Source organism: Falco punctatus (assembly GCF_963210335.1).
Source record: "Falco punctatus genome assembly, chromosome: 10".
NCBI classification, from domain to species: domain Eukaryota; kingdom Metazoa; phylum Chordata; class Aves; order Falconiformes; family Falconidae; genus Falco; species Falco punctatus.
Window position 1 is genome coordinate 5,895,439 of NC_137590.1, and position 22,691 is coordinate 5,918,129.

At 46.1% G+C, this 22,691-nt stretch overlaps 2 protein-coding genes across 10 annotated transcripts in view; one reads left to right on the forward strand and one right to left on the reverse strand.

The window, feature by feature from the left end:
• Positions 1–7,837, forward strand: part of KCNS1 (potassium voltage-gated channel modifier subfamily S member 1) — a 31,831-nt gene extending 23,994 nt beyond the window's left edge. For all 8 annotated transcript variants that reach the window (XM_080406007.1, XM_080406011.1, XM_080406009.1 and 5 more), the window contains exon 3: positions 151–7,837. In XM_080406007.1, the coding sequence (XP_080262133.1) occupies positions 151–606 (456 nt within the window). In that variant the 3' untranslated portion in view covers positions 607–7,837. The remainder of the gene's footprint in view (positions 1–150) is intronic.
• The window catches only part of STK4 (serine/threonine kinase 4), a 46,561-nt gene continuing 31,417 nt past the window's right edge, over positions 7,548–22,691 (reverse strand). The window contains exons 11-12 of one of the 2 annotated variants that reach the window (XM_080406028.1): positions 10,624–10,789; positions 7,548–9,857 (exon numbers count right to left, since the gene is read on the reverse strand). In XM_080406028.1, coding sequence (XP_080262154.1) covers positions 10,631–10,789 — 159 coding nt within the window. In that variant the 3' untranslated portion in view covers positions 7,548–9,857; positions 10,624–10,630. Of the gene's footprint in view, positions 10,790–22,691 lie in introns of both variants that reach the window. The other variant, XM_080406027.1, reaches the window with a different exon arrangement.

Consider the following 22,691-nt stretch of genomic DNA (forward strand, 5'->3'; position numbering starts at 1 on the left):
GGACATCCCACGGCAGAGATGGGTAGAGGCACCGAGATCCCCAGCGGGGGTGAGCAGGAGCCTGCATGCAGGGCTGTACTCGTGCTGGGGGGTCCCGGTGTCCTGGCATGTGGTGGTCCCCGCTGACCACCGCTCCGCTTTGCCTTCCAGCACAGCTACCGGGAGGTGGGGATCCTGCTGCTCTACCTGGCCGTGGGGGTCTCTGTCTTCTCCGGCGTGGCCTACACGGCTGAGAAGGAAGAAGATGTTGGCTTCGACACCATCCCGGCGTGCTGGTGGTGGGGCACGGTCAGCATGACTACTGTGGGCTATGGCGATGTGGTGCCTGTCACCGTGGTGGGCAAGCTGGCTGCCTCGGGCTGCATCCTGGGGGGCATCCTGGTCGTGGCGCTGCCCATCACCATCATCTTCAACAAGTTCTCCCACTTCTACCGCAAGCAGAAGGCGCTGGAGGCAGCCGTGAGGAACAGTGGGAAGAAAGACCCCGAGGATGTGGAGAGCACCTCAAGTCGCGACCGAGACTCAGAGGCTCTGAGCGAGACCTCGCTGGACAGAGGCAGCCCCGACCGCCGTGGTCTGACCCCCGGCACCCACCCCACACCCTGACCCCACCGTGCCGCGGCACCGGGGCACGCGCGGGACCTGCTCACCATGAGCATGGCGTGGCTGTTGCACCAGGACATGGCAGAGGAGCCAGGCTCTCCCCACCTCGCAGCGTGCCTGGCATCACCCCTGCCCTGCCAAGGACAGGAGGGGTTGGAGGAGATGCCCAGCGGGTGCCGGCTGCCTCCAGCCCCCGGGATGCAGCCCCCAGGTCTGCCTGGACGTCACCCAGCGACAGCCCTGCTCCCCCCACCGCTGCAAAGGGAGGCTGCGGCGCTGAGGTACCCCTGCCAGAAAGGGAGTGAGGAAAAATCCTGACAGGTGACCCCTGATCAGGCACTGCCCTGGATGCGTGAAGGGGGATTTTTCTCTGCCCTGAGGTTTTGTGTTGTCCGGGGTGAGGTTAAATAGCCTGAGGGTGAGGCAGCCCCTGACCAGGCTGGCTGCCCTTGCAGCTCCTGTGCCAGGTCAGCATCAGCTCCAGCCCCAACCTCATCCTACTCCCAGCTGGAAACAGCCTCGAAATGCTCAGCTGCCCCGTTGGCCATGGGGGAAAGGGGGTTGGAAATGAGCCTGTATGGGAGGAGAGGTGGTGTCCAGCTCAGTGTGAGCCCCACTGTGCCCAGCCCCTGCAGTGGGATCGACTGGACCTCACGTTCCTTCCATTGCAGCGGGGGTTTAAGTGCTCTCCTGCACTGCTGCTGCTGGGACCCCCGAGCGATCTGGGTCTGGGGCTGTGCTGGGAGCACTGTCCTTGAAGGGGGGACACCAGCCAGGGATGAGCAGGCAGAAGGGATGCTGTCCTCTGAGGCAGGAGAAGCTGGAGGGGATCAATCTGGGAGAATCAAGGGGCTACCCCCAGAGGGTCTGTCCCCCCCAGGCCCTTCGCTCTGGGGGGCTCCCATGCCAAGGGCATTTCTTCTGGCAGAGCAGCTGCTGGCACCCAGCCCTCGGGGCAGAAAGGAGGCAGAGACCCTGCAAAGGGCCACCAGGGAGCAGACATGGGGAGATGCTCCTGGGCACAGAGAAGCTGCCTCTGCCATCTGCCATCTGCCATGGCCATCGTTCTCATGATTTCCACCGCAGGAAGAGCTGCCAGGGAGCCCAGGGGCTGCAGCACCCCATGATGGGGTGGGGGAGATGACCAAAGCCAGCTGGGTTTGGCATGTGCCCTGGTCTTCCTCACCACAGCCCCCAGCCTGGCTTCATTCTGCCATGTCATCCCTCCCTGCCTCGAGGCCAGGCAGGGGCAGGAGGCTGTAAGGACACCCCCCACCGTCATCACGCTGCCCTGGGCATCACCTTGGACCCCACAGGGAGCCCAGCTCCCCGGGTGCCGATGCACTCATCCCGCTGCAGGGAGGGAGCACCCCACATCCATGGGACAGCCGGGGCAGAGGGGACCTTGCACCGCCCCTTGTCACCGCAGCCGCTGAGCACCACAGCCGGGCAGGGACATCTGCCCGCAGCACTGGGCCCCCTTCCCACCCGCGCCCCCAGCCTGGCTGAGCACATCCAGGGCTGCTCCCAGAGCTGTATTAATTCCCTACACAGCTTTTCCTTGCCCCCCAGCTCTCTGTTTGGAAATCGTGCAGCTCTTCTGTGCACAGAGGAATACATCCAGCTCCTGTTCTGAGCAGGAGAAACGAGCACCCTGCAATCACCTAATCAGCTCAAAAATACGTTGATGGCTGCAGGATGGCCCCGGGTGTCTGGATTGTGGGGTTTGCTGCCGGTTGTCCTGGCTGGCTCTTGGCACAGCTGCAGCTGCCGGTGCTGGCTCTGCCTGTAGTGATGTGCTGATCAAACCCCGGTGGGACCTGGGGAAGGGTCCCCAAGGAACAGTGGTGTGGGATGGGAGGTGCTCACGCTCCTGGCATCATTGAGTCTTCCAGTATCGACAGTTTGTGGCCTGCTCTGCGCTCATCCTTACTGCGGGCTGGGACTGGTGAGCTGCATCATCTGCTCCGACCGGCTCCCGCTGCACTGTTACTTGAATAAAGGAAGGAGTTTCCTCTTCTCTCCATAAGTATTCCAGTAGCAAAATGTATTCAAATGTGAAGACTAAATTACATGTATTAATTAAAAAGCATTATGCAAACAATTAAGAGCATGTAAATTAATTTTCTATCTATGCATGGGATGCATACTGTATATTTTATTAAAGACCTAAGTGACCCGCTTTGGACGCTGGTTTTCTGTTTCACAGCTGATCGGCGTGCCTGTGCTTGTGTAGCGCATGGGCTGGGCTGGGGTCGGTGCAAGCAGCCCCCGGGGAGCAGGAGCAGCCCGGCTGCTCCCGGGGCGGCTGCAGGTCCCGTCAGCCAGCTCCAGCACCGGCTCCCAGCACAGCGGAGCTCCCACCCGGACAGCATCATCCCTGCCCCGGGTGGTGGGCAACAGTCCTTGTACCTGGACCACTGGTGTCATCCAGCCTGGAGCAGTCTCCCTGGAGGCCCAATGAACGGGGTGTCCCCAGGGTGGGAGCCGGTGGGCTCTGGGAATTGCCGCACAGGGAGCCCGGCATTGCGGCTGGGAGGGAGGGAAGCGCAGAGCAGGTTTCAGAGGGAGATGAAAGGATTGCAATTCACATTAAAAACGCAGGATGATTCCCAAAGCAAAAAGCTTGCGCCATCCAAGCATGGCTTGTTCCTCCACCCCATTCATCACACAGCCGTGGAATCTGGGAAGCAGGCAGGGAGGAGCAGAGGTTTGCAGAAAGGCACCCACTGTGATCAGCAGCACCCAGGGACACGAGAGCTGAGCCGCCGGCTCCAGCAATCACGGCGCTGGGAGCCGAGGAGCAGCAGCCGGCCGCTATTCCCCCTAAGAGCCACTCTTGTTTTATGAAACTAATTTTAACCGCAGGCTCATGGGTCACGTTTTGGACTAGAAGTAGTAAAGGCTCCATTCTAAAAGAAAATACGGTTCTAGCAGCACGTGTTTGTTGCTTAACAAGGTTTAACAGCGTTTCTGGCGCACCTTTGCCAGCAGCAGGCTGGAGGGTGTCTGTGCACGTTCCCTGCGGCTTCCCAGCCGTTTTTGCTCGCAGCTGCGGCTGTTGGCCGCGGCAGGGGATCAGTGCCCAGGATGAGGAGGGGATACAGCCCACGGCAGCTCCGGAGACCTGAGAGGAGCCAGTCCATCACACTGACAGCTGCGTTCACCCCTGCTGCTTTCATTAGCTCCAAGTATGAGCCAGGAGGGCTGAAGCCCACCCAAATTCCGGCTAGCTTGTGCAGGCCAGCAGCTGCTTGAATACCACAGCTGTGCTTAAATCCCATCTGCTGGCATGGAGAGTGTCCCCTCAGCTTTAATGGCCCTAATCACATCCAGCCTCTGATGCTTTCCTTGCTGCAAAGTCAAGGCTCAGACTGGCTTCCAGCTATTGCTAACTGAGCAACGTTACCGTGGGCTGCCTCTGGCCAGCACTGCTTGTAGACTTCAAGAAGTTCAGTAGCCCCTTGGGAGGTTTAGAAGAGCCCTAAGGATAGCACCACACAGCACCAGGATGCCTAAGGAAACACCGTTGCACCTGCAGGGGGTTTTAAGCCCCCAAACAGAGGCTGAGCACGCAGGGAGCAGCATCCCTAGCCAGGCTGAGCGAGCCCAGCGCCAATTTTCTTTCCAGAGAGAAGATACCCCACCAGCGTGTCCAGCTACTTCAAGGAGGTGGCTGCTCTTTGGGACCCGGCTCTCCCGTGTTTCAGGGAGCGCAGTTTGCGCTCTGATGGTGCTTGGGCTTTATCCATCTTTGTCCTGAAGGCAGCATAAAAGGCTGAGCAAGCTCCTGACATGGTAGGCAGCCTCTCCGATGCTCTGAAATGAGGGAGGGTGGGGGGTGGTGTCTCTAGGCTGTGGCTGCGGAGGGGAAGGCTTGCTGCCGCTCTCCCTGTGTTAAGTGCATTCCTCTGCTAGATGCATTAGGAGGGGAGGGTTAAAAATAGAGTTTAATCCTTATTCCTTTGAGAGTTTTTCCATTTCAAAGAATAAAAATCCATATGCTGCTAATCTTCCCAAGGCAGAAGCTCCCCTAACTTGGGGGTTAGAAGCAAGGCAGGACCTGCCATGAGTCCCTCTGCCATGACGCCGACGGCAGCTGCCCTTGGAGCGGGGCTGGTGTGTGAAAGCTCCAAGCTTAGGTTTGGGAAAGCCACGAAAGATGTTTTCTTTTTTTAGCCTCCTGCTCTCTGTGAAGACATTAGGATTTGTATGGCTGTGAGTAACTGCACTAGGAAAATCCTCCCACTGCTGTGCGGGCAGATCTAGCAGAGCTTGAGTTCTGCAGAGCAGGGAAGAGCCGGGTGCGGGAAGGTGCCCAGCAGCAGGAGTGGGTGATGACAGCCCACGTTTGTGTTAGCAAGACACTTCTGTGCAGCGATAGGTTGCCAGGACTGGTCTGACTTAATATTTCTAAGGCAAGTAGGAAATTCGTGTTCTTTTGCTAATCCCTAATCAGTTTTCCTGAGAGTGACTGTGTTTTCATTTGGTACAGTGGGTAAATCAATTACATACTTTATCAGGTTATTTCTACAGAAACTGCTCTCCACACTCACAAAATGATTGATGAGCGACTCTCTTGCCTCCAGAGAATGGTGATTAAGGGGTGACCTTATTAAGCTATTTCATGCAGCTGAGAATTAGACAACTCTGCTCAAAGAGACAAAGTAAACTTCATTACCTCTGTTCAAAACTTCTTTTCCTTTGCCAGCTTTCAGGTACGTGACTATCCTGAGCATGGTCTGTGCACTCACCTGGTTGTTGGAAAACTGGGAGATTTTAAAGGGTTGATCTGTAGGAAAGAGACTCCTTGCTGGCAGCATTTCTGGGATCTCTCCTGCTCATAGGCTCCTACAGACCTGCTGATCTCAGCAGCGTTCAGGGAGTCAAAAATCAGAGCTGACTGCTTGAGCATGCACGCCTTACATCAGCGTCACTTATAATTCCTGTATTTGCTGAACTATATACGGACACCAGTAAAGACAAGCAGTGCTGTTAATTCAAATCTGTTTTTACAAAATTATGCTAAACCACTTTCTCCTGGTAGTAAGAAAGCTCCAAGGTCTGCATATACTCATGGGTTTGCTGTAGCCTTTATCTGAACTGTAGCTATTAACTTAGTTTTAGGAAACACATGAACTCAAGGCTTTCATTCTAACCATTCGAGATAGCTTAAAGGAATAACTTTGAAGGTGCGGAATTAAATTAACCAAACGTGCCTAGGCCACACAATTCCAGGAAATGAAACCCACGGGCCAGGCGTGCAGGAGAGCACAGCACCAGCGATGCACGTTTACATCCAGACCTTGAACGTGGTGAGAACAGCAGAGAGAGAAGTGCCTTGCGCTTTTGTTTCAAGATCATCCCCCCTACGGTCAACGCGTGATGGTGCAGAGCTTGTGAAGCTCTCGGGGCTGAGGAAAGGCTGCCCGACAGCTCAGCTGGCCGTGGATTGTGCAGAGGCAGGTCTGCAAGAGGCTGTTCTGCTGCTGTGACCGCTCTGGATGGGATTCAGGGACTCTGGGCTCCATCCGCTTCCAGTACTGTACTGATTTTAATAGCGACAACCTAGAGGGGAGCAGAACAGACTGTGCTTCGTAGATGGAATTGAATTGTTTTAAAGTTTTTAAACAAGTTGGCTGTCTTCCTGGACTCTTAAATTAAAGGGCAATTAAGTCACTTTCTGTCTGGAAAGAGCTGATGGGTGCTCCCTCGTTTGACTCTTTAAAATTTTGCCAGAGTGATTAATGCAATGAAAAATTGTCAACTCTCAAGTCAGGGCTGTCAGCCAACACTCAAAGAATTTATCTAAAGCACATGCTCAGGCTCTTTTGGTCTGTGGATGGGAGGAAATGGGACGAAATGAGGGTGTAGGGAAGAGTAGCTGGGCATAAAGGACACTGGCACAGCAACACCTGATAATTATTGCGGGAAGAGGGAAAAAAAACCAACAAACCTGCTGGTGCTGCGGGCTTCTTGGAAAGTTGGCTTTTCCCCCCACAGGGGGGAGAAGAACCTGGCTAGACATCAGCAGGAGCTCATGGCTACTTGTCAGTGTTGGTTTTCTTAGTTATATGCAATTAATATTTGTGCAGCAGGTGCACTGCCCCCAGCACAAAGGGAGCACACGTGTGCACACCCCCCCGGTACAGCTGCAGCGCAACCCTCCCTTCGTGCTGGGGCTCCACGCTATCCTGGTAGTGTTGCTGAGAATATGCAAGAGCTCTGGGCTTTCCTAGTTACTAGAAATGCCCACAGTCTCCCTCCCTTTGATTTCCATGCTCCTTTTTATCATTTAAAAGCTCAGATCTATTTTGTTTCTTCCGGGATTGCTAACCAAAGCTGACTCCTGAATGAATTCTGTCTCTGCTTTGGTTAGTCATCCCTTCAGGACAGATTTAGTAACTGCTTAGGGAAACCACAGAGGAGCCAACAGTTCACCATTGGAAAGCAGCACCCACTCACTGTCAACTTCATCTTTTTCTGAGCTAGAAAGTTGAAAGTGCAGCAAGTCAGCCAGAATTAGGAGAGCGAGCCTCTAGCCTCACCTGTTGTGTAGGAAGGTGGATAAATTGGTATGTACCCAGCCCCAAACCTGACTGCAGGCTCAGGGAAGTTGCAGCAGTGTGAATGAGAGCACAGATAACGAGTATCTACAGCAGAGTTTATCATCCCCAGCTGCCAGGGCACACAGACCTGCCCCTGAACCGAAGCAAATCTCTACTTGAGGTGTAGAATCAGTAACGATTTAAGGCTAAAGAAGTTGGCTGTTCAAAAAGGTGTATGTGACATGTTTACTGCTTGTGGTTATTAGAGCTTGTATGCTCCTCCGGAATTTTGCATAACAGTGGTTGACTAGAGGCACATCATGTTAAAACTTGTCCTGATAAGCAGTAATACACCAAAGTATTTTAATGCATAAATATGAGTCACAACACTGATGCTTTCAGGTAAGGACAGTTTATTTCCCCCTTTAAACAAATAAGGCAAGATATCTGAGAAAGATCAAAAAAAATCTCCTGTATCAAACTCAGAGGAATGCAATAAAAGTTACTATTTCATACATATACAAACTAATGACCCAACACTATTATATACAAACAGCCAGATCTTACAAAATAGCATTTCAAGTCAGCACTTTATGCCAGTGTTGCTCATTTCTTTGTTACAAAAAAGTTAAAGCTACAAACTTCACATTTTTAAGTCTCACATGACTGACATCAGTATCTCTGGGTTTGAGAAGCAAAGATAATGGTTTGTCCAGAACACTTTCAGCAATGCAGATGGACCCAAGGAGCACAAGAATGCAGCTTCACAATTAACCAAGCTTGCTGCTCAAAAACTTTGTCAGAACAACTTTCCCTTATGGTATGAGCCTTGGTCTTAGCCTGGAGGACTCCGAGAAGCGAGCAGATATTACCCTCCCAGACACTCTACAAAGGGACCAAAAAGGGAATTACTTTCTCTAACAGATTGAAAATCAGCGAAGGAGAAAATAATTCCTCTGCATTAGAGCTCCAAGTACAAGAAACATCATCAAGTCTCAGCCACTGCAAGCATATAAGAAGGGTTCAAAGACAGTTAAGCCATTGGACCAGTTTTACTTATTTTGGTTCATTTGCTGTATTTTAAGACAATTGCATCAGCAAAGCAAAGCATTTCAAGAGTGCTTACATTCAGTTACAGCAGTCACGGGTTGCATATTCTGTAAGTAGACAACACCCTGTGGTGTTTCACCTAAAACTTGGGTTTTCTAATGCCCTCCAATCACTAGAAAGTTACCTACACAGTGCAGAGAGAAAAACTACTCCCAGTAGAATCTGCTTGATCCACGCCACATGCAAGCAGTGCACAATTCACCGTGTCACACATACGTCTGTCACACCAGAGGTGTTGGGCCAAATCCATCCAAGTGACTAATACAAGATCCAACACTCGACCAGAGAACTCCCTCCTACGTTGCGGGAGTTTCTTTGATGCAAAGGACACTCGGGAATATTGCTCATCATTAACACATATTTAGGGCAAAACGTATTGCACAGATTCCAGACAAGCACCGCATGAGCCCTGATGGTCACACAGCACTTTACCAGACCTCATTAGAGAGTCCAGACTAAAGGGATTTTAGTCCATTAACAACAACGAAGCTTTTAATTACCTGGCTTTCCCAATTCAAAACTTTCCCAAGACTTGAGGCTATCAAATACCTGGTTATCCCAGGATGTATCTTACTTCAGCACCCTCGATACACTGCTTAGTGCCTCCCTTTTCCCTTCAGGACAGCGATTTGCTGATCTCCAAAACAGCCGTGTTTGCACTGCGCATCAAACTGAGACAAACTGACGCAACCAGATCTGCAGAAGGGGTAAAAATGGCTTGGTTCCTTTCACAGCAACGGAGTATACACGTTAACAGTAGCCAAGAGTCTGCTCCAAGGGGAAAAAAAAGAGCCTATGGAGGCATGAAATGAACACTTCACCTCTCTAGCAGCATTTGATTCAGAAGACACTGCTATTTAATTATCTAGGTGATGTACCAAGGTCTATCACAGAAGAATGACATGGAAACTGCTCTCTCTATCACAGCAAAATAAAAATAAATCTGAAGAAATACTTGCTCTGTCCAACTATTTCATCATATGCTGGATACATCTAAAACTACACACCTCTGCAGTTACAGCCCACAGGGCAGAGGCATCACTTGGTTTCTGCCCTGCAACGAGGCTCTTTGCTGCTTCTGCTTTACTCTCCACTCTACTGGTGTGAGTTAATTGCACCATCCTCACAGCGATTGTACATGCTGGGGCATTTTCAGTGATTGAGCTACACCAGGCAGGAACGGCAGGGAAATTTAAAGAACGAACACAAGAGCATCCAGAGGAACCGGATGAGAAGAGGCTGTATTTCTTTCGGCAGGACATCAGTAACTGTCTTCTCATCCAGAACAACTTCACCTTTGCTCCACCATCATAAATGCATATCTTTGTTAATTCAACAAAGTCTTTACTTTCAGTTCAACTTTTCTGACCTGCTAAACCTTACAGAAATGTGAAGGATTGTGAAATTAAGTTTCTATTCAAGCATCTAATGATGTAAAACTGAAACGAAGCCTCTAAAATATTTCACAAACTGTGGAGATTTTTTTAAGTCCTCTCAGACACAGCAGAAGTACCTAATTCCTGAGAGAGGTTCACACAACTTCCACCCATCCGAACAGCTTCCTTTTCCCAGCACTCCACCATCAGCAGGGTCTCCCTGAAGGACATTTCCAAACAGACAAAGGGGAATCAGATCACCGATTGGCTTTTGGTTTTAAGTTGGTGTGGATTTTAAATTACAGACTGTAATTTCTTCCGATGGAGGCACAACAAGCTTTATCTACTCGTATTAATTCATAAAGTACACAAAAAGAGGATAAAACTGAGGTCTTGAAGAAACCACACTTGCTTAAAGCACACAGTGTAAGGCATGGGGCTTATTACAGGCTTTGTAAAAATGAGATTTAAGTTTCTTTCAAAAGGCTGGAACAATTTGTACATGTTTCACCTGCTCTCTTCAGTGACTTAGCAGTACCTTAACAGTAAAAAGATACAGTTAACAGATTGAAATTGAGTCTGTGCATTCACAAAGAAAAACAAAACAAAACCCACAAAAAATGCAGCTGTTAAATACCACAATCCATATTAACTTAAAACAAAACGGACTACTGAAAGTTCAGTTGAAAAGAGAGTGAACCAACTTTCATTAGCCTATTTTTATCTGTTCCTCTGATTTAAAAACAGTCCCCCTAAAAACAGTAACAAAACTCCTTCGGAATAATTTTTAAATATATGTCTAACATTAAAACATACCAGCAGGATTTTCCACTTAATGGCATTCCTGAGTTCACAAAGGTGCTATGGAAAAATAAATGAGCAGAAGTATTGCCCTCTATCTTGCTAGCATATTTCAATAGAAATCAATCTGTTTAGTAGTCATAAAAGCAAGGAGCTGATTGTTTGAGGATGGAAGAATATTCTACCAGTGGCTCAGAAATTCTGCTGGCGCCGCTTCTTGGCTTCAATGGCATCAAGGATCGGCTGCCGCTTCGACTGGTACTTCTGGCGAATTTCTTCAATCTCCTGCTCCATCATGGGGTCCAGGGCTGAGAGCCGCCTCTGAAGTTCATCAACACTCCAAGTCTTTAGCTAGCAGGGAGACAAAAGAGGAACAGACGCTGGCATCAATACAGCCACCACCACACATCTACGGGGATTTTGCTGCCCATGGGACGGTCACAACGCACCTTCCAGTAGAAGGTGGAAGCATTCTGCTCCAGACTGCTGCGCTCAGTGAGACTGGCACGAGCCTCAGGATGCTGGGCTGATCGTGCTCATTTTACAGATACATTACATGCTCCGTTTAGTGACAGCATGACTGCATAAAACAACCATTTCCCCCACTGAGATATTTTTCTAATGCTTCAGTTTGTAGGCTTAGAACAGAAGTACTGTGCTGAAATGGAACAGAATCAAAGTTCTCTCCCCCTGCCCCTTCCTTGCAACTGAACTTCCTTCGGCTAACGGCTAAGTGACAAATGGAGACTGAGGGGAATACGGAAAAAAAATAATCATTGACAAAAGTTGCAGTTAGGAAAAAAAAAAAAAAAAAAAAAAAAAAAAGGCAGGCATTTCTGTACAACCAGGCTGAATCTCAATCATGGGGATGAAATCCAGACTCCTCGAAGCTAGAAATCTCAGAACACACACAACAGGTCACTTTGGGTCAGCCCTATACTGATATATAATATGCAAGTACAATTTGTATTTTACTTTTACTGTACAGGTGAAGATGTCAGGCTAGTTTGGACAAGCTTCCCTTCATTTAATTCCGTATCGGCCTGCCCTTTGTTTAATTGGCTCTCTTGCGTGTGCCAATTTGCTGAGAGCTGGCACAGGCAAGTTTTATTCTGTGATTACAGATGACAAGTGTGGCCTGGGACAGTCCAGATTGTCCATAGCTACCCCCTTTATGTAATATTATAATATTATAACCTGTGGAACAGGCAGGATTTTAGGATAATGTTAAAAAATATGGACACTGGAAGTGCTTCTGATGTTCAACTAAGTACCAGTCCCACCCAAGACCGAGTGACCCCCAGAATCACAGGGGAGACACTGTTTTACAGCCACTGCAGCAGGACAGGAATGACTATTTGCACCAGCTGCTTTCAGGGACCACCTGCTGTAGAGACTAAGGACACCCAAAATAATTTGGGGTTTTTTTTACACACAAAGAAGTGTCAATTTTCAGGCTTTAAAGAAATGTTTTATCTGAGTGATCTTTACTTCAATTAAATGCAAGTGAGGCTGCTGTCCTGGTTTAGCTGTTAATTACTCAGCTGTCGTGGCTATTCTTCAAGCCATTTCTCAATCAAAACACACAGTGAAATGCTGTTATAAGGCAATAACCAAATTACTGTTTCTTTAACAGCAGCTTGTATCAGTCCTTAAAATGTTTGTAAATACTAAAATACAGAAATGCTGATCCTTCTTCCTGAGGTGGAAGAGATATCAGTCCACAAACCACAAAGTCATCCGCTAGCCGATTTCTCACAAGGTCTTTTGAAATCCGTCAGTGCATTCTGCCAAATAAGGTACTTCCCAGCTGCAGTTACAGGATCACGACTCCACTTCAATAATCCAAGCACACATGAAACAAAACCTTTCTTGCAAGGGTACACAGTCTTTTGGCCTCTCCAATCAGGCAACTGTTCACTAGAAAGACAAAGCACTTCCTCCGCAAAGATATACATTATTTATACACATTAATGCAACTTTACCAGACAGCAGTTTAAGTTGATGCATGGCACCAGTTGCCTTTTCACTCTAATTTATTATGGAGCAGGTAATTATTCAACATTCCCCTTCCTCACAGTCCAGGGAATTGATAATGGTCAAATAAAAATGCAAAAAAGAAGAAAACATTAATTCAAATACTGAACACATGTGCTAAGCAGCTATATTGGAGCAAATGGCTGTCAGCTGTCCCAGAGTACCCAGTGCTAGACCACTAAAAGAGAGTTTTGCAGCAGATCTAAGATATTTTGCTCATGGTTTAAGACAACTATTAAACATCAGGAATTGTCCTCGGGCTGCAAGTTTCCACAGATGCCCTTTAAGCCTTCTCTACCATCCTCCCAAAGTGCTAGGTGCCAGAGGGCAGAGCAACGACGGTCTCTCCAGACTGAGGACATGGTAGTAAGAAGAAAAAAAAACCTGCCCTATTAATGTTCTTGAACATCATCTAGCATCGTGGGACATCCTCCGTGGATACCACCACACAAAGTCTTCCTGCTAACCAAGAACAACTGTGTGCCAAGGGACACAACGGCTTTGACAATTCCTGGGGCTGTGTGTTTGTCAGGACAGACTGCAAACAGTATGGAAGATGCCAAGTCTGGAGCGGGCAAAAGCCTACAGATATATATTAATACAAACAAACCGGGAAGTGGGTTACCCGGACAAACACAGGACGCAGAACAAAGTAGCTACTTAAGGAGACCGATCATGGGTTAAACAGAACAGGAATGGTGGGAGAAGGAAGTGAGGCAAGTCAAGGCTGTGCAAAAACCTATGAGCACAGAAACACATCCTGTGTGCAATGCTGCGTGTTGATGAGGATGAACTAATTACAAGTTTTCATCTAGAATAACATCAGTATGGCTGTGAATGCCACGCTAGTCCTAAAAAGAGACAGAAAAGCTAAAGGGCAACACTACTAAAAGGTCCAGAACGTGACTGTTCACCACAGAGGAGCTGATCAGAGACTGACAGGCATCCAATTACTAATGAAAGCCAAGCACCCACGCAGTTGGGAAGGATGCCCAGCCCTCTGCTCCCACTGTGCTTCAGGCTTGTGACAACACAAGCCCTGGGACCTGGCTGAGCTATTACTCAGCTTGTCATTCCACTTGCACATGCACCTTTAAAAAAAAAAAAAAAAAAGACAAGAAAAAAGAAAACTGCTTAAAGCACGATGGCCTCCATTTCACTTTGCTGCGTGGCATTTCACTGTAAGCCAATGCCACAGACAGACTTTCTCCCAGAAATAAAGTTTTTAAACTCTAGCATATCTGTCTCTGCAGCGGTACCCTCCTGGGATACTGACATTATTCTCCTAGAGAAATGCCAGAAGCAAAATAAGACAAGAAGGACAAGGACAGAGCATCTCATGACAGACAGTTACTCGGGGTAAAGTCTCAGTGCTGAACAGCTGCAATTAGAGCTGGTTTTAGCCACGGGCTCAGCCCCATTCCTCTCCTCACTTCTCAGCAATTCTTCCATTGTAAGAAGTCTAAGTGTCTTTGTAAAAGCTATCTGTTTTTGTCCACAGTGATTAAATAGCCAAGACAAACTTCTAAGGGAAGGAACCTCATTTCAAATGTAAAGACTGATATTAAATCCTTGTTCTAAGGTTGGTCAAACTCGTCTGTCAACAGGGAGAGGTGCCAGTGCAGTGAAATTGTTCAAGCAAGGTTAGAAGTGCAGAAAGCTGATTTTTAACCATTTGATTAAGTTGTGTTTTTACTCAAGGTTTTGAGAACGATCTTAACTCGGTAAAAATGCCCAACTGAAGACAAATGTCAGAGGTTCAGGTGTTCACCTGTAAGCCTCTCACCCACAGGCATTTGCTGTTTTTCAGGCTGCAGACGCCACTGACAGCAACATCTTGTCTTAATATCCTGATGATTTCTACTAAGTAATTCAAAAGGACATATATAATTACACCCTTTAGAAGGACATAACCTACAGTCTTTGCCATGCATATGCAGTAACAATGGACAAATCAGGACCAGATCATTTGATATACAATTTCTTCCTCTAGAAGCTATTCATGACATCCCTTTGCCAGCATTTCAGGCAACTTGCAGGTAACTACTCTGCTGAACGATGTTCACTTGAGCAAACTGCTTGCGAGTTGCTGTCCTTTCAAAACAGCACTTTAAAAATAGCGGAAAAAAAAAATACCACCTGCATTTGTTACAGTCAGGTAAAGTGTCACTGCAACATGATATTCTGAATGTAAATGAATCTAAGCAGCAAAAGGAGAATAAATAAAGGCTCTCTGCAGAGATGTTAGACGTAGCCACAGGTTCAATATTCAAGGGCACCATGGTCTGAAATTTATACCGATGCAGCTCTGTCCTGAGCAGCAGGCAGTCTAAAAACCTGCCACAGTGTTTTTAAACAGCCCATGCCACATTCACATTTCACACAACATCTACTATAAAACACAAACCCTAGCAACTTAGCTCAGACCCTTCCCTGTCCCCAAGGAAAACAAACAAAAAAACCCGAACAGTGAAAACTTTATAAATTAGAAGCCAATGCAAATGACTTCACAGTTCTCTTGGTACCCACAGTTCTTACACTGAAGAGCGAGCACCTGTGCCTGGTTTTCCTACAGCAGGGTCTGTAGCTTGACCAGTTTGGGACCTAGCATACTCCTCTGGTCCCTCAAGAGCCCTTCAGCAGCCCAAGGTCACCACTGACTCAGCCCAGTCTGCACTACTGACATAAATACAGTGTCGTCCAGTAATCCCCGAGTCACTTCAGCTATCATTCTTACTTGCTCCTCTACCAAAAACACTGCCAGCAAAATCCTCTGGCTGCATGAATTATGAGCATCAATAGAAACAAGCTGTTCCCCAGCAGCTTTCACACATTTCTCCCCCAACAAAGAAGTTTCAGGAGAACTCACCGGCTGCGTGGGAATCAAAAAATATTGTCTTGGGGCAAGTAAGAAACATGCTCCTCCTGCAACTTTCTTTTCACTTGCTGACACTGATTCTGATCCCTAGATTTAGCACAAAGCCTTTCCTTTGCGTCTTTGCAACTTTTCATGCCATCTGGGCTTTGTTTTTAAATACTGTTTTTGAAGTCCTGAAGCTTGTGCCAAACAGGAACCTTACACCTCCAGGGAGGAGGTGCAGCTCTTCTACCATCATCTTTCAAACATGCAGACAGACCCTGACTTCTGGAACAAAATTGGAAAATATATGACATTGGTGAGATGGGATTATTTTCCTCACAGTGCAAGTATTTGAACAATTTTTGCAGAACGAGGGTATTTTCAAGTCTTGATGCTACAGCAAATCCTACAAATACAATTCGGAAGTTGCTCTCCCCTTCCTTAGCCCTCTAGTCATACCCTTCTACCATAATTTCTGCGAGTTTGAACGCTTGTCTTCCACATGCTCACAGAGTATTTTCTCAATATCCTCCCACCTTTACTGCCACCAGCCTGTGGCTTTTTAGAAGGGAAACACCCAGCTACAGCAATCATTTTGCCTTTCACGCAAATATTCCAGGTAACATTTACTGCTCAACATAACTTGGTGTCAAACTTCTACGTTTTATATAGCCTTTGGAAAAACTGGCTTTAGCAATTATCACCTCATAAGGGGCAGTGGGAGTTTGAAGACTAAAATACAGAAGTAATAAAATTGCAGCTTCCCACGCTACACAGGAAAATAAATCTAGTGGAAAAGATATGAGCTAGATGGCAACTAAAGAAAAAACAAATTAATTGCCTATTTAGCATAGCTTTTATTGTTGCATCTTCCTTTATTGCCTATTTTACGCTGCAATTTTCTTGACTGCGTGTCAGTGATCAAAGTCCCCCCAAAGAAACACAAGATATCTTGAATCACGGGAAGCAGGGAGCACAACTCTTCATTTACTTGTGTGTATTTAGACAGGCAAGATTTAAACGTGGCTTGAGAGGGTTTTTTACCCAAACCAAGTTATCCCAAGCTACACTAAATATTAAACGCCAAATAGGAATCTGTTGCTAGAGAAAATTAAAAATATTATCACTGTAATGTAGTATCAACAGACTATGTTGGAAAAACAAAACAAAACCCAACCAACCAACTGGGACCACAAATGGTATGGAAGCACATCTGAGCCCTTCACGGGAGGCTATTGATGATCACACTCTACACCAGAAGTGGCTTTGTACCAGAGGCACGTACAAAAGAATTCCTACAAATAGTCTAAGTGTTCAGATGTCCTTTGGGAAGGGAGGCTCTTCACAGAAGAGACTAATTAAAGTCTTGCTTCACTTGACCTTGGCTATCTGCAATACTATCAAGATGCTTCCCTTCCGAAAAAAACAAGGGCACGCTTGCACTCCCTCTCCAGGATCCTGCAGATCAGTTCGATGTGTACTCACTTCAACTTCTGAACTTCTCTTCTATCACCTCCTCAAGCAGTTTTATTTTTGGGAGGCAATCACCCATTGGATGCCACTTGCTGCGACTATTTGTAGCAGCCACCTGGGAGCATCGTGCAGCCTGCAGCATGCAAAAGTGCACGGGTGCTATAGAAGACCAAGAGCTAGGGAGAGGTGTCAAATCTCAAGAATTCATGAATGCGAGCTCTGACAAGTGGTAAGAACTGAGATTATTCTGCAATTAGCCTTCTGTAACTTGAAAGACTGGTTAAACGCAGTATCAATTAAATGTTTGTATCAAATATACACCGAGGGAACAGATTACCGAATAGTGCATGCACTTTTTTTAAACCGGCAAAAAAAGCATTCAATATCTCTGGCCAAAATTAAATGTAGAGGGTGATTTCTCACGCTGAGCAGCACTCCAGACTTTAGGTCTTGAAAATGGTGATATAAATTGGTGTTGGAATAGCATGCCATTTTTTTCTTTAGCATTTTTCCTGAAATGCTGGCTCAATACCATTTGGCATACTTTCAATCACTGATCTAAAAATTAAGTGCCTTGTTCTCATTTCTGTTTCTAGCATAAGGAGGCCTTGATGTAATATATGAGCCAGCATTAACTATTTATTCACTGTAAGTTGTCAAAAACAAAGGACACAAGAATCTAAGAACCTACAGGCACTTACTGCCCACTTTTCATCATGATTGTCAGATCCCTACAACTTCACAAATCTGTCAAGCAGCCATGTTACAGAGGGGCTACAGTAAATCAGAACAAACCCCAGTCCCCACACAAACACTAATTATCTTGATTTCCAACCCCCTTTTATCATTAGCATGTCAGTGAAGTTTCTCACTGTTAGGAAAGCAGTGGATGAAATGCACTCACCGCGGGCTTTCATGCAAGATTAAAAATACAGATATTAATCTTTCAAAGGATTTGAAAAATAAGTCTCAGCAGCACAAGCTTCTGCTTTTAACGCACCTTAATTATTTAGGCAATGTGCTAGCAAAACACATCATGGCTTGCAGCATCCACACAAGTCAAAACAGCACTGTGGCTAGAACCTCCCCAAAAAAGTGAACAGGATCTGTGCTCCGTGCGCATCTGGAGACAGTTGTTTCAGGCCACCTCACCTGGACAGCAGATGACTTCCCACAGAGAAGCAGCAACCAGCTTTCAGGTAGATCATCGTGTGCTCTAGAGACCAAGTCAACTCGTGTCAGTGCAAGTCAAGCAGCTGGAACAGTTAAATGAGCACAACCACAAGACCACTTTTTTGTGGAGGAAAGATGGACGCTAACACACACTCGGCGTTTGATCCCCAAATTGGAAAAAGGTATTTCAAGAGAGGCTTATATCAGAGGAGACCCAGGCTGCCTCAGATGGCACATTTGGGCTAACTCTATCTTACCCTCACAAACGTAGGGGTTTATGGCTACTGAAAGTGAAACATCTTGCTGCTACAGTACCAGCATGGATCCTAGTTATTTGCAATGTTGCTCTGCTTATTTGATTAAAATAAAGGTGCATGATACCATACTGTATCCGTGCTACTCCTACAGAATTACTGGAAGGAACGTGTGCCATTCTTCTTCCCACCCTGCTCCCTGCCAGCCGCACCGTGAAGGTCACATCTAAACTTCCCTCCGTCCCGCATCTGCAGGGGGGGCTACTGCCCAGACCCCTCTTTTCAGCTTAGCACCTTGCTAGCTTAGTGAGGCTTCTCTCAAGCTGCCACACGAGTGCGGCCTGACGGGATTCTTGGGAAGCTGCCCCTCCATGTGAGGCACTGCGGCCCGCAGCACCAGTCCCACCACCAGTGGCTGCCCAGGCCACTGCTCTGCTCTAGCAAGAACTGTCAGTTTTATTACTCAACTATCTCTTCTTCCAGGCTATATTCAGGTTCAGCAAGGTCCTTCCTCAAGCATACTGTCAGCAGCTAATTCCTGTGGCTGTGATGAGCAGACATGCCACATGAACTGCTTCTCCACCAGTTAACCGGCACCTTTGCTTTGCTTTCCCACCCTCCCAGTTTGGAAGTTTCCCCCCTTTCCTCAAAAGCCTGTAAGAGCCAGGAGGAGGCTTTGCTGTCGGCAAGATATCAGAAAATTCTCAATACAGAAACCAATTTCAGGGGATTGCAGCAAACAGCCGGCTCTCCCTGGCTACTCTGGCTACCCAGACATAACTATGCAGCGATTATGCAGAGCAGTTATCCACAGAGCAGAGAAGATTGCACAGCTGCGGGAACACCACAGCCTGCATCAATAACGCTGGCATCCCTGAGCTGCTCTTAGCCAAGGACTGCACTTTATTAATTTTTACTGTAATCCTTAAAAGCCTCAAAAAAGTTTCGGTGTTACAGCCAGCACAATCATATAACCTCCGCATGTTGTTATTACCCTCAGCATTGTACAGAAGTTGTATTAAGGAAGAAAACCCATCCAAACCTCTACTCATGGAGTGGTCATAGACAAAAAAAAAATAAATACATTTTTTTATAAAAAGAGCAATGCATTTTAATCTTCTAAGCTCCAAGATTAAATTTCCTTTTTTAGCCTTAGTATCACTTATGAGTATGAATAACCTTATTCACTTCCAAATCACATCCCAAGCACTGTACGCAATCTAAACAAAGGCAATGACAAATTGTGTCAGTGTTATTCTGCAGCACTGAACTTCAACAAGTCCAAACCTTAAAATCCTTTAGGGACTTAGAAAGCAGCTGACGAATCCTGTAACCACAAAGATAACTTTTCTCTGGTGGTTTTGTTTTTTTTTTTTTTCCCCAGTAACTGAATTAGAAACCAAGCTAAAAGGTCGGCCTGTCTGGACAAAAAAAAACCAACACAAAAACCCAAAAGGAAAAAAAAAAGAAAAGAAGGAAGAAGGAGCAAAAAAGGAGCATTACTTGCTTATATAAAACACTTGCTTACCAGAGATTTGATTAAGGAAAAACACAGCAAGGGTTTTTTTCCTTCCCTAAGTGATTTTGCTTTAATTTTCTTAAGTAAGAGTACTAAAATACCTCTGGACATGCTAAAATAAATCATGTCATTTTGAAGATCTCACTAGCTGCACAACTCAACTGTAAAGTACACAGCTGACCAATGTGTGGGGCTTTTTTTCTTTTTTTTTTTTTAAGAAACGCAATCTGTCAGAAAACGCTGATTCCCTGAAACCAAATACAATTCCCTACAATTTTTGAGAGAGGTTTAACTACATTCTGCCAGGAAGGGTACACAGGTCTGTAACAGAGCTTCCTTCCAATCCGACATACCCTTCCCTCCTCTCTCCCTTGCTTCTGAGGGCTCTACTCACTTCAGGATTAAAAATTAATTTATGTATTCAGATCACTTATTCTGAATAAAGCAGAACTCCTGAAGAATTAGAAGTAAGAACATCTGAAGTAAGAGTGATTACTTCACGCAATATTGCTCAGTGTACTATTACCACGAAACACAAATGTAACTGAAGTGGTAATCAATTAGGTAACACTAAATCTGTATGGCAATACAGTCTTCATTAATAATGTATAGTGAGAAGTTTGCTGCTGGTATATTAGCATCACTAACATGTCTTAAGACTTCACACAATGCACAAAGAAGGCTTAAGACATGCAGTTTCAGTTTCAAAGGCTTAAGACTCTCTCATCCATGGTAAATAGCCATTATAGTTTTAAATAACCTTGCCCTATCTATCTTGAAAGTGTTAACCTTTATTCAACAAATGTGTTTAATTAGAGTCTTGGTCTCCCCATTTATTTCTTACCCCAGGAAGCCCACACCAGTTCTCTAAGCTGTGCACCCAAAAGCGAGGCTTGTCGCAGAACCCCGGTCCACGGCTGCTCTGCCCCCCACCTTCACTAAGGGAAAGAAAGCAATAACCTGAACTTGAGGGCAAAGCAGACAGGAGAGAGAATTAAAAGCTTTCTGATTAAAGACCGAATTACAGAGATTTCCAGGGCATTTTGAAAAATTAATAGCTGCATGACTGTGGGAGAGGCTGTTGTCTTTAAAACCAGGCACATATGTTTAATATCATAAAAACAATATTTATTTGGGACAGTCCCTCAGTGAACCGTCTCCATAAAATCTGTATCGCATAAACCTGCACGCCTCACCATGCCAGGCTTTCCCAAGTGGTCACTATTATTTGTGCATCTATTTCTAATGATCCCGCATGAAGGCAAGAAAAAAAAAAACAAACAGGAGGAATGAAACACTTAATTTCAAAATAATATTCCTTTCAGCCTCTATCAGTCTTTATGTATTAAGCTACTCTTTCTCCCTCCTTCTTGAAGGTCAAAGCTTGGGTTCTGAAGCTGAGATTACTGAAATAATCTCTTTGCTAAGGCAAACCTCCAGGATACCTTGGTCATTGGAAGCAGCCACAGCCATCTGCAAGCTCCCATTGCCTTCTCTGTGCGGGCAAGACCTCAGACATGCCTCACGCATGACAAAACTGCTCCCTGCAAAGTCTCCGGGTGAGATGAGCAGGGAGACACCCAATAATTACACGCACCAGGTAACACTGGCAATAAGCGACATCCAGCAACCTTTTCTGTGGGTTTTATAGTAATACAAGAAGAGGATGCGCAAAGGCAAATGCACCAGGTTCAGAAGTCAGAGCTGAGATAAATTTGCTCCTCCACAGTATGTAAGTTCAGGCACTTGTCCAGATGAGAACCTACCCATTCAAAAGTATTCACAGAGGCTTGATGGAGGCTTTATCCCCAGGCTTTTCTGTTAAGGTCCAGAGATTCCACCCTCTAAGAGCCAAGCCAGAGCAGCTACATCAGGCTCCTGATCCAAGGACTCCCCAAGAAAAGCCCTTTTTTGCTACAGATGAGAAAAACCTGGACAAGCTTGTCCTTTAAAGCTACACTACCCTTTACAAACATTCGTACTGACAGATGAGTTGCAAGAATTCAGAAGCATTTCAAATAAACCCTGTTTGAGCAGCAGTGTTCTTTAAGGGAGATGCTGTGCCAAGAACACACCCAGCCTTGAAAACAAATCTCAAGGCATAACAAGGCTCAAACAGGTTTTTTAAAAGAATTTGGCATGCTCAGAGATTTTTCTAACGTCACACCTTCAATTATTAATTTCTCTTCCCTTTCTCCCAAAGCAGAAAAGCACGTTGCAGCCTGACCTTAAATATACAGCAGCAGCGGAACAAATCCCACGATCAAAAACCCTGAATGAAGTTCTGTTAGTTACTTCGTTCAGCAACAAAACTTTCAGCCCATAAAATGATACAGTAGGAAAAGGGCCTCAAAGGTAGTCCAGGATGGTGAATTTACAAGTCCGAATGCTGTCATATGAAGTTGATTTCAGGTTACAGTACGTCAGTCTCCATTAAGGGCTATGACCTAAGCAATTCAACACAAACGGCAACTCATTTTACTTCCCACTCACTGCAAGTTTCATTTAAAAGCCTTATGTCACAGAAGGCCTGCTATATACAAAAATACAGCAAAAAATGAAATTTTGACAGCAAGTTGTGGCAGTAAGTGCTTTGCAATCAATGTCAGTGTGCACAAAAGTGAAAGCAGGTGGTGAGCAATGACCCTGTTACCAAATGGAAGAGAGCAGAAATCTATTCTCTTCCACAGCAGATATAAGAGTCAAGCACTGAATTACCTTTTTCAATTTCAAATTCTGCTAACAAATTTTAAAGCTAAATGTGGTACCTTCTGGGGTTTGGTTGTTTGGGTTTTTTTTTTTCCTGTTATAAAGGGAATTTAGAAAGGTTTATAAAACCTAGGAACATGGGGCTTGCTGTAAATCACATTGGTGGTTTGAAGCAGCCACAAATTTGATGAGGTTTGCAGTAAGGTTCAGTGTCTTCCTCATGCAAAT